The sequence below is a fragment of the Saccostrea echinata genome, unplaced genomic scaffold (genome assembly GCF_033153115.1).
Source record: "Saccostrea echinata isolate AGI-Se365-2 ecotype Australia unplaced genomic scaffold, CSIRO_AGI_Sech_v1 ptg000017l, whole genome shotgun sequence".
In the NCBI taxonomy this organism is placed as follows: Eukaryota; Metazoa; Mollusca; class Bivalvia; order Ostreida; family Ostreidae; genus Saccostrea; species Saccostrea echinata.
Window position 1 is genome coordinate 5,623,004 of NW_026889766.1, and position 12,017 is coordinate 5,635,020.

At 32.0% G+C, this 12,017-nt stretch overlaps 2 protein-coding genes across 2 annotated transcripts in view; one reads left to right on the forward strand and one right to left on the reverse strand.

The window, feature by feature from the left end:
- The first annotated feature begins 1,952 nt into the window (after nt 1-1,952).
- Nucleotides 1,953-4,628, forward strand: LOC133189161 (uncharacterized). The gene is made up of 4 exons (XM_061324570.1): nt 1,953-2,051; nt 3,102-3,296; nt 4,086-4,205; nt 4,312-4,628. The coding sequence occupies exons 1-4, from the start codon at nt 1,993-1,995 to the stop codon at nt 4,412-4,414; spliced, it is 477 nt and encodes a 158-aa protein (XP_061180554.1). The 5' UTR covers nt 1,953-1,992; the 3' UTR covers nt 4,415-4,628.
- Nucleotides 4,629-4,984: 356 nt separating this feature from the next.
- The window catches only part of LOC133189160 (interleukin enhancer-binding factor 2 homolog), a 36,946-nt gene continuing 29,913 nt past the window's right edge, over nt 4,985-12,017 (reverse strand). The window contains exons 8-15 of the mRNA XM_061324569.1: nt 11,788-11,904; nt 11,188-11,266; nt 10,587-10,674; nt 10,261-10,322; nt 7,887-8,001; nt 6,872-6,959; nt 6,434-6,585; nt 4,985-5,572 (exon numbers count right to left, since the gene is read on the reverse strand). Coding sequence (XP_061180553.1) covers nt 6,461-6,585; nt 6,872-6,959; nt 7,887-8,001; nt 10,261-10,322; nt 10,587-10,674; nt 11,188-11,266; nt 11,788-11,904 — 674 coding nt within the window. The 3' untranslated portion in view covers nt 4,985-5,572; nt 6,434-6,460. The remainder of the gene's footprint in view (nt 5,573-6,433; nt 6,586-6,871; nt 6,960-7,886; nt 8,002-10,260; nt 10,323-10,586; nt 10,675-11,187; nt 11,267-11,787; nt 11,905-12,017) is intronic.

The window sequence follows — 12,017 nt, forward strand, 5'->3', positions numbered from 1 at the left end:
CACAAGACACCTTGCAAATTACTACATCTCTCCTTTAACGATTCATTTTGCTTATTTTATAAATATCAGTATATTCAAAACATAAAATGTTTAATTTTTCTTAGCAAATACTTATTTTTATGTACATTAAATATATCTGTACTCAATTGTCTTTCAGTTATGATAGAAGTCGTCCACTATCGGAGTGCGTTTCACTGAACAGGTACGTTGTACATTTACACAGAACACTGTTTTGTGCTTTATGTAACACTGAACAGGTACACTGTGATTTATGTCATTTATATTTTAAGAAAAATTTCTTCAGGATATCAATGTTTGCGAAATTATTTTTGTGCTTCTCTTTCTCTAAGTCTTCAAATGAAAGAAAATGGTTGAAAGATTGGTTTTACTAAAATAAATATGGTCAAGTGCCATATAAATAAATAATAAAAGTCACATTTAATTATTTTCTAAATATAACTAAATTTGGACAGAAGGTTCAAAATCAACTTACGCATTGTTATTGTTACTTTCATTAAAAATGATATATCTCTGCCATGAGTATGTGGTAATGTTGGCCTCTAGAATACAGACAGAAGCAAAGAAATCACAAATTCTGAAATTTTTGATGAAAAAAATAATAATAAATAGGGCTCTGGATTAGAAAGGTTTTTGAGAATGCATTTTAGAAGACAAGAAAACATATCATTTATTTTATGTCCTTGTTGAATGATAAGTGTTTTTGATCTGTGAATCATTTCTTTATCAAAATTTTTGGGAAACTTTTAGATATTAATGTGCCTGTGTTTTTTATTCGAAAAATGTTAAATGTGCCTTTTTATACAACCATTCCTTGGCAGTCTTTTTTTACATCATAGACAACTGTTTCCTCAATTAAAATTAAACTCGTAAATGTTTATGATCTACAAAATTACTTTGTTAAAAATTGATTCTGATTCCATACACAAGTACTCTGAAGTACATCGAAGAGTCTGTCACATCTGCTTCATACTATGATATTTTACTGATTTATATTTAGACCATGGGCAACTAACAACTAACTATATATCAACTAACAACTAACTATATATCAAATAGGATGACAGCTTTTCCATCGTCAACTTCCCCTATTTATGTTCCGAGAAGTAATATTCCAAAAAACATCTGCATATGATGTTAATGTCTCCCTACTTATTCGATACTCAAGAGCATATGTTCTGAGTATGATAATATTTTTTAAATAGAGGCAGGCTTATGAAAAATAAGTTAATGTTACAGGGTTTTCAACTATCACGTTTAAAGTCTATATTTTGCAAATTCAAAGGTCGTTATAATGACCTTTTTTGGAAAAGTCTTCCTGTTGTTGGGTCGTATTTTGACTAACACATTTCCCATCAGTTGTTAATCTATTATATTATACTTTCATGTAAGTTAGTTGAATCTGATTCGTCGACAAACATTTGTTAAAAAACACTAATACCCGCTGAATGATGGAGCCACGCCCTCAAGCGTAGCAACAGTCAACATTGCTTGACGACGGGTGTTATTCCAAAAAATAGCGACTGCGCAGAATTTATGCGCGCAAGGTTCACTGTTATATGTCATTGTATAAAACATTCAGTATAAAATAATAAATATTGCATGTAGTTGAGTGTAACATTGAAAATTATCACCCCTCGAAAACCATCGTCTACCTCGGCTGCGCCTCGGTTGACATTGGTTTTCTTGGGGTGAAAATTTTTAATGTTACACTCAACTACATGCAATATTTATATAATTTTAATAGCATTTTTAATACAGATTTCCAGTTTACTTGATCAATACAGAGGTCCTTCGGGTTTTTTTTCCCCCCTGTTCACGATTCTTATTCTTTACCAAATTTATGAGCTTGATCACTGTTTGAAACATCTTCATTTTGTTAGTATGTTCACTTAGTTAATTGATTTTTTTTTCTTTTGTAATATCACAAGGTCATTGATCAGTCGAAATGATCCAAGGTCACCCGATGAGTTGATGTTTTTAACTGCACAAATGGAATCGGAGCGAAAACTCCGCAAGGATACGGAGGAAAGGTAAAGAAATAAAATTCTTCATAAAATTGTTAACAACCGAGGTAAGTTCATCGTAAAATTGTTAACAGCCGAGAAATTGTTAACAGCCGAGGTAAGTTGCTAACAGCCGAGGTAAGTTCATCAGCATGTATCTAAAATTATAAAGCATATCAAAATGCATGCAGTAGCACGTGTTAACTGTACATGTAACATTTCCAGCTAAATATTGTAAAATATGTTTATTATGTGCAATGAACAATTATATGCTTAAAGTTTATTCGATCAACGATTGCTAAGCGTAACGACTTTTAACATATGTTTCAAACAAACATTATTTTGTAATATATTAGAAACTTATTTAGAAAGTTCAATATGTTCAATTCTCAAGAGGAAAACATTAATCAAGTGAAAATAGATATGAATATGACATATATGCAACATATTTTTAGTTTTAGTTGTATGATTACCAAATGTTCAATACATATACGTTTGCTATATATTTTAGTATAAATGTATTATTTTTTTTCAACATACACTTATTTGAATGCATGTATGATGAATATATGATATATAATTTATGTATGGTAAGATATATTTGTAACACATGTTGAAAATAGATTACGTTTAATTTATGAAACATTTTGCAAAGTATACAAGTCTCCATCAAAAGCATTACTATCTTATTAGTAAACCGAAATCATGTAGACATAATACTGTATAGGTTATAAACTCAGAAATTAACATGACATATCCCCAAAATTTGGTGACTCCGCCCTTCTTTTAGAAGTTCAAAGATGGAAAAAATCATTACTATTAATAAGCACAATACAAACTGTTATACATTGAATTGTCTACGGATTTTTTGTTTTGTTTTCCTGATCATGACAAGAGGCATACGGCGGGTGTGACCGGTCGACAGGGGATGCTTACTCCTCCATGACACCTGATCCCACCTCTGATGTTTTTAGAAGTCCGTGTTTGCTGTTTCAGTAGACCTTTGAGCCTGATTACTGTTCGTTACCTTCCTATTTCACGAGCATTTCCTCATTCGTTGAAAAATGTCAATTTCAGATGCAGACAGTTAATGTTAAAGATTGAGCACATGCAAGCAATACTTAATCTCCGAAACGAGGCTCTCGAGAAAGAGAAGGCTGCGCGTGAAGAGGCGGAGCATATGTGTCAATCATTACAGACCACCATTGATAAACTCGAGCAATATCTCAAGACGAGAAACACCACGGAGGATCAGCAAATTATATCACATTCGTAAGTACAGTGATCAGTGGCGGATCTATAAATTTTGAAAAGGAATCGCCCGTAAGCATCATAAAGGTCATTTACATGTATGTACATGTTCTCAGCAAATTGACCTGACGGGGCGGGGCTATTGAATGATAGAGATTTGAAGCACATTAAAAACCTACAGCTGGGCAGTAATGTGCACAAAAAAGGCTATAAGTTATTCTTCTTTTAACATATAAAACATAGAAAACGAACAAAGAATTTACAAAAATGCTGCATAACAGAGAAATAAAAAAGTATTGTTGTTTATAACTTTAAAAGTTTATTCTCATTAAAACTTTATAATTGCATTATTTATCAAGAATTGACTGGAAAAAAAAAAAAAAAAAAAAAAAAAAAAAAAAATTAAGAAAATTCAATTAAGGTCTTACGCAAAGTACCATACAATGTACTTGGCCCATTGAAAATTTTTCAAATGATACTCCCTTTCGAGGTTCTTAGGGAAAAAAACAGCACTCATTACCAGGGGTATTGACTAAATATGAAAAACTGTGTTTTTGAAAGAAAATTATCCCAAAATTACCAAATATTTAATTTTGGCTAGTAATTAATATTTCCTCAAAATTTGCTCTAGAAGAGGTGTATGCCAGGGACATTAATGACGGTAGAAACGTGGGATAATTTATGCATAACGGGCCTATTATGCAAATTATCACACATTTCCAACTATCGTTATTGTCCTAGAATACCCAACAAACTAGACGAACTGATCTGACAGAGCCAATTTTTAAATTAATATTTATTTTAATGCAGAAATGTTAACAACATCTCCATATCACAAATCACTAGACTACAGGGAGAACTTCAGATACGGGATGAGCAAGATGAGAAATTTCAAAAGAAAGCTCAGATTAAAGAGACTATAAAACCAAGGTAAAGACTCATGGTGAATTTATTCAAAGGAAACCTCAATTAATTCAAAACTAAGTCTCCTTCATAAAACTTTCACTGATCTTATGAAATTCACTTTTACTTAAAGGACAGTTCCTGTAGCAGCTTTTGTCCATACTAAAGATGAACCAAACCCAACGTGCAAGTCACCCAAATTCAGAGACTTCCAGGATAATGAAATAGAGTTTTAACACTTGTCAAGGTTAAAGATTAACAGCACGATCTGTGATAATATATACTCAATGCAAGCATGACATTATTAATAAATACTGCAAACATACATAAATAAGAGAACTCAAAGTTCAGCACAATCTTCCAACTGAATAGTGCAATCATAAATTAGACCACTTGATCGTTGCAAAACATGTACTACAGTTGAACTTCGGTATCTCGAACATGATATCTCAAATACGATGGATATGTCAAAGTGATTTGGAAGTTCCAACCGCTTATTTTTTAAATATTTTACCTTGGATATCTCAAATCCTCGGATATCTTAAATTTTTTTCTCGGTCCCATTGACTTCGAGATAATGAGGTTAGACTGTGGTTTGAATCATGTATTAGCATGTATATGTATTAGCAGATAAACATGAAGCAGTGCAAAAGGTGCTAAAATATGATTGCTGCTAAGATAAGTAAGTTTACAGTATTCTGTGAAGAAGACAATCACACAAGTCTGACATTATAATACTGTTTCATAAAAGAAAAAAAAAAAGAACTGTTCAAAATTTTTAATTTTTTTTTCAAGATTTCATGACATTAATATATACATGTACATTTTATCCTTTAAATTTTTCTTTGTTAACATCAGAAACATTATTCTTGCTTTATACTTACCATCAAAATTATAAAATATTTAACTTAAAGTCACATACAATTTTCATAACTAAACATTGTATTTTTTTTAAATTTCATCAGGATTTCTAATTATATATCTGCTGCCTTTTTAACTTGCAAGAACTTGCAAATGCATGCCTGTTATATAAGTAAAATAAATAAAATTCCATTTTTTTAATAATTAAACTTAAGGAATTAATTTTCAATTTGTTCTGACATGGAAATTTCAACAACATACAACTAAACAATACAGTCACAATGGGATGAAAACAAAGTAAAACATACAAATATGGCATTTTATCAAGTCTCTCTCTCCCCTCTCTTTCTCTCTCTCTCTCTCTAACATACATGTACATTTGTATATTCCTTTGGTTCTTTCCTTTCCAATTCTCAGTTTCAACAGAACAATGTATACCACACTTAGGTTCCATTTGCTGTAGCCACTTTTGTCCATAAAATGTCAGCTGCAATTCTGTAATTGCCACACAAATTTCTTGCAGTAGGGACATCCTGTGAATAGATGAAATAACAGAAGTATTGATTCATTGCAATTATTTTATAAACAAAATGAGACATGTTCTTACTCACTTTTAACTTGTTTATTGCACAATGCAAACAACTTATTTAGTGATAAGTCAATAAAAAATATTGTAATGATGCAGGCATTCTTTGTGTTTGATATCACAATACATGTATAGCCCATTTCACCACCTTTGCATGAAAAATAAAAAGTAAAATAAGCAATTTTTACTGATTTTTGGGGCCTAGAAAACATCTGCTTGAGCATAGACAGCATGAAACTTGTCATTATGTTCATAAATATGAACATCTTTTACTCAATGCATGCCCTCAAAATCTTCTAACCAGAAAGCTAACGGAAAAATCCTATTTTGCATTATTTTGAACCAGTTTATGAACAGTTGTTGTAAATGTAAAGTCACAGTCAAATGACTACATGTATTCTGTTCAAAAGAATCTTATTTTCCATTCAGCATTGACATGAATACTGTGGAATCATCATTGTTTGTGGGGGACCAAAGTTTGTTTATTTTTTGGTCACCCTATAGTGTCTCCATGAAAATTTTCATTGCACATTACTAAACCCCACAAATTCAAATGATTCCACAGTAAGCTTCTTATCAACAAAAAAATTAAATAAATAAATAATTAAAAATCTGCCATTATCTCAAAATTTATGGGCCAGAATCAATTCTAATTTGAGCTAATTCTTTAAACACAGCACAATTTACCGTTCTTGCTCAGAGCAGTAAATATTTACATGTACTTTGTTAAATGCATGACACTATAACATCTAGTATGAAATTCTGTAGATCAAAAAACTCTTAAAAATGTAAAATTTCAAATTCTCACATGTAGTTGTTGGTGTTGCCATGGTGATCATTGTGTTTCCATATCGCCATCTTCATCTTCTTCCTCCCCCTCCCGTTTTTCCGGTTTCTCGTAGGCTTTGTCTGACGGTGTCACAACCACCCCCTCCCACACGCTCATCTCTGTCGCTATACCTGTGAGAAGAGATGAAAATCCATTGATAGTGAATCAGATAAACCATAATGTAAAGCCATTCCTCTTATTTAAATCTCCAAACCTTACACCACCATAAACATCTTGCAACCAGTCAAGCTTTCATAATATGTTTGACTGCTGGAATGTTTTATTTTTAATTAAAATAAAATTCTCTGAACAATAAGGGCCTCTTGTTTTTTTTGTTTTTTGTTTTTTTTTGTTTTAGATTTATAACATTTTTTTTTGAGAACCTTATTTTTAGATGTATAGATATATTTTACTTACTAGAGTTTCCCTCCATGCCTAGGATCTGTTTAAATCCTCCATGGGTCAGTACTCGGAGTAATGTCTGAGCTGTGAAGCACACCATATCCTGTAGATAGAAAGATGGCATTATCAACATTATGTATTCTCCACTCATTTCCAATGATTTTAAACATACCATACCAAGGGTAAGACAAAATAAATGGGAGAAGGAGGGTAAAAGAAGGGGTGGAGGGGGAGAAATCAAGGAAAAAGTGGGGGAGGAGAGGAACAAAAAGGGGAAAAGGGAGAGAGAAAAAATTGTGTCATTCGAAATTTTTGCAATTTAGTCCTCAATATGATTTAAATCAGATCTTTTTTATCCTCCGAAATTCTGATTGTCGCTGTACAGTGACTATCAGTATTTCAGAGCGTATGAAAAGATCTGATTTTAATCAGAATTGTTAAGTCCTTCACATGCTTTTTTAAAGTTGTACTTTTTACTTCCATGCAGCTTGCAAAATTAAAGATATGGTATCTAAAGGGTTATTTTTTGCACTGTCTGAAAGATAAAGTTTTGCAAATTTCAACTATCAGAGAAGTTGCTTCTGAAATATACTGTAAATTAATTAGCATAACACTATACTATTTTTCAGAATATAATTTTTTTAACCTGCTTCTAAGATCACTAAGATGGCATTTGTGAAATGAATAAAATGTGTAGCTTAAAAAAGTTGCTTCCCTTTACAGTGTTCATATAACCAAGATGCAACCAATTCAATAGTAAAAATAAAATGCTTTTATAATCACACAGCAATACACATGCATGTATACAAAGAGTTTTTATATAAACAACAACTTTCAATTTATATGGAGAAAACTTTCCTTATTACTTTTACCGACTGCCATATACCTTATGAATTACCAGGAAATGTTGTAAATAAAGGCACTTCTGACCTTGTTTGTGGATGTCACTTCCCCTCACTTATTAATAATTGATTGCATGTAAATACCGCGCTCAGCCTGATCAGTATATTACACAACTTCCTGTACGTACCTGCTGTTCAAGGGTCATCACGGTGTGGACTCGTACCGTTCCTTGTTCACAAGGATCCGTGATCCCGACTGATCCCGGGAGGAAAAATCCCGCTGCCAACAACTGTAGACATCTCCTGTAGTCAAACGACTTATCAATGTACATGTATTACATGGTACAATTCTTACATATGTATGTACTTCCTGATGGTACAATATCTAAACAAAAAATTCTTTTAGTGTAGAGAGGGTCCTTAACTCTCAAGGTGCAGAAGAATTTTTTAAACCTATACTGATCAGCTCCAAGGCCAAATAAAAAAATATCTGTGGTTCCAGTTACCCGACCTTCCCTATTTTATACCCCCGACCCTAAACTTTTTTTTGGCAATTTTCATATTTTTTCCGGAATTTCCCCAGATGTCCATCAATGGCCCCAGTTTAAGTTTTAGTTTCAGCAATGACGGCCTCCTTGCAAAACATAGTGCAAGTGTTTAATAGTGTTAAATCCAAAGCAAGCTAGCATGTAGGTGTCCCCTACCAATATTGACTAGTATATCATCACACCACATCTATATGCCATTTGCAAAGCAGTGATAGGTATTATTTAGAAAAAAATAAGAAAATCATTTTGTTAAAAAAAAAAAAAAAAAAAAAAAAAAAAAATCCCTACCTACCTACCCTAATTTTTTTTGGAAGTGTAACCAGAACCACACATATTTTTTTGTTTGGCCTTATGTACTTTTTTGCTCATGGATCATATACAACTTTCAAAACAAATAATTAACTCTGGAGATGCACACAATTTAAAACATTTAAATGAGGCTGGCTGTAAACAATTGTTGCATACTAACAGATAGTTTTCCATAGACCTAATTTAAGCAAGAGTTATCTCACATTGGCTGCCTTAAGTCAACATGCCCAGATTCCTTCATTATTCAACCAAATAAAGTTGTTGTACTGAGCAATAAGGTGTAGATAACACAGTTTTTTTCATGAACATAAGTTTGTTATAAAACCCTTTCATTCCTAATTTCAATATTGTACAGATTTTTTCCCCTATATTTCTGTCATACAAGTTTAAAATTGATTGCTCAAAGAGGAAAATTGACCAGTTTGACCTCCAAGATGACAGCCAAGGGGAATAACTCGGAGGGAAAATATATCATAGGAAAACCACCTACTGCCTTCAATTAAACTTACTAGGGGCTATTCCAGGATATAAAGTACGGGAGGGTTGGTACTTTTTATATTTTTTTCACGGGTAGTGGGGACTGGAGCAAATATGGGGTCGTTGTCCTCATCTGATAAATTTTATGATGGCTGGTTATATATCACTGCAGAGTATTTCTGTTGTTTTTTTTAATATTTGTGTAAATTAGTATTTATCAATCTGAATCAAAAGCAGGCTCTAAACAATTGTCAAAATAGTGTTTACATTGAAAGTGAAACTTGTTTCCAACAAACTGGAAAAAGGGCAGAAAACTGTTGATGACTGTGGTCACTGCAGCAGGGGCAGAAGAAGACTACTTGTGCTTTTAAATTTGCGTTTGATTTTCCTTTCCCAAATTTAATGAAACATGATTTGGTAATTTAAATAATATTTAAACAGTCAGAAGATCATTTGATTTAAACAGAAAATATGGGAAAAAAAATGACTAATGATGAAAACTTCATTCAGAGCATGGGCACTGAATTTAAAAGTCAAAATATTGTACATTGCAATAAGTATGGATAAAAGTATTAAGGTGACATATGGATTGAAAAAAAAAAAAAAAACCAAAGTATCACATGGCATTTACACTCAAGTTCTTAACCTGTTAACCTGTCATGTAAAGTAGTGTGTACCATGGTCTTAAGTCATTTCTTGAGATTTACTTCAACATACATGTATTTTTGGTAATTTGATCAAAGTTTTCAAGCAATAGATTTTTTGCCAATATGTGATAATGCCCTAAACAACTTTAGAATGCCCCCCCCCCCCCAGTTTTTCCTGGAATAGCCCTAATTTTATTTCAAATATCACATTTAAAATTTAATACAGCTAAAACCGCTTTGTATCCAGTTCATTATTAATTTATCAGCACATCATACATAATCGAAAATCATTAAACTCTTCTTTGTCAGGAGGTAGAAAAAGTACATATGCATATAAAATAGTTACTGTAAAAGCAGAAATATTCGTTGAGGATTAAATTTCATTTATTTCGTTGTTAACAATTATCAACGAAATTAAATTCCACACAAAATTTTATGACTATATGTTGAATAGGGTTACTTTCAAAACAATGAAATTAAATGCCTATGAAACCCTTTTAGGCTACACATCAATGAAATTTTATCCCTACAAAAATTTCTGCTGCTACAGTATCTTATTAAGGGAGAATGAATCCACTTACTTGAAGGCTACATTGATAGGTAGGGGCTGTCTTGTGGGGTTATTCATGATTGCATAATGAGACTGAATAAGAAAATAAATCCATTCTTAGTATTGTAAATGATAATTGATGTGTACATTAAAAAGTTTCACAAATGAATCCACAGCATTAATGCTGTTGGCAAAGAATATTGATCATTTTTCCAATAATTAAAAATATATGTAAAAGACTTGCAAAATATTATGCAATTTAAAAGCAATATATATAATACTAGTCTGTGAAAGTATCAAGTATGAACAAAATTGTGGGGTTGGGGTGGACTTTATGAAGCAATTCAAACACCTTACCAGCAAATCAATGATCCATGATGTTAGGGGTTCAAATCCTTTAAATCTGTTCTTCAGATCTCTCATTAATCTTATCAGCACTTTGATACTACAATAGAAAAAAATCATATCAATGAAAATGTGAGCTGGAAGTACATGTATACCCTGACAAATAAAATTGTTTTCTTTCCTAAATTCCTTAAAGGTACATGTGCATTTATATTACATCTTCTAGACAAATATATATTTTCAATGAAATTTCAGTTTCCCATGCAATTTTTTATCCAATACACATACAGATGATATAACTTGTCAAATTTAAACTAAAGTTAAACACCCTTATAGGGAACATGCTTTTGAAAAATTGGCAATTACAGATTACAGCAGTGATTTCATTCTCCCTGGCTTTAAAAATATATTGTGAACTAAACGGATATAGTGAATTAGGTTTTTAACAAAGCAAAATCATCTATCCCTGGCACTTGGTTATGTTTTACTGTACATTTTACTCAGTATATACAGTGTGGTATGGATATTCACTTAGTGGACTAAGCCTATTTGAGCCCTTTCCTACAGCAGTAATTTTAAATGATACATCAAAATTATTACGTAAAATAACTACCTTGAATGGAATGCATTTTCTTCAAACCAGCGAGCATGACGGATTCCTGCCAGGTGGCTCTGCATGACCTTCCCATCCACTACAAGGTCAAGATGAAGGTCAAGAAAGACATAAGGCAATTATCATAGATCAATGTTAAAAACGACATTTGGGTCTCCTAATACACTGCATGTATTTGTTAAACAAACTTGTGCAGATAATAGCATTTTTTTCAATAGTTCTTTCTTAAGGACCGTCTATTCACCAATGAAAAAACTTTTTGGACATTGAGAAAATTATTTTGTATGAAGGTGTAAATGTTGAATTTTTTCTATTTCATTTTCAACTTGCCATTTATCCCCATGAAAAATGTTCAAAGGCAACAAAGTATAGATTAACAGAAATCACTGTTGCTTGTTTAAATTGGGAAAATACATGCAAATAGAGTGTTTAATATATGTATCTTGGTCAATTAAAATGTTAAGAATGCTTAAATTGATTACAAATTGAGTTAAAAACTGTAAATTTAAATTTATTTTTGCTCTAAGGGCAGATCACTCTAACTGCATAAAAAAACTCTTTAGTGTGCAGTGTATTAGAAGGACTTAAAGCAATACTTACAGTGTAATTCTGGGTCCAGTTTCTTCAGATTTGGGGGAATAGTTGTGATCAGACATTTCACTGTGGCATCTGATGAACTTATTTCAAATCCTGTGTCATTTGTCAGCATGGTCAACACTGGATAAGAAAAAGATCTGTTCTTTAAAACTTTTTCATCAGAAAAAGCAACAGCCATATCCTTTACGTCCCTTGTATTTTTTTTTTGGTCTATTTTATACAGGAACCTGCAG

Bases quoted from the DNA above. Each gene is read 5' to 3' on its own strand.
- LOC133189161 (XM_061324570.1), top strand. From the start codon at position 1,993: ATGTTTTTAACTGCACAAATGGAATCGGAGCGAAAACTCCGCAAGGAT. The intron at 2,052-3,101 runs GTAAAGAAATAA...TGTCAATTTCAG, and splicing joins CGCAAGGATACGGAGGAAAG to ATGCAGACAGTTAATGTTAA. The intron at 3,297-4,085 runs GTAAGTACAGTG...ATTTTAATGCAG, and splicing joins CAGCAAATTATATCACATTC to AAATGTTAACAACATCTCCA.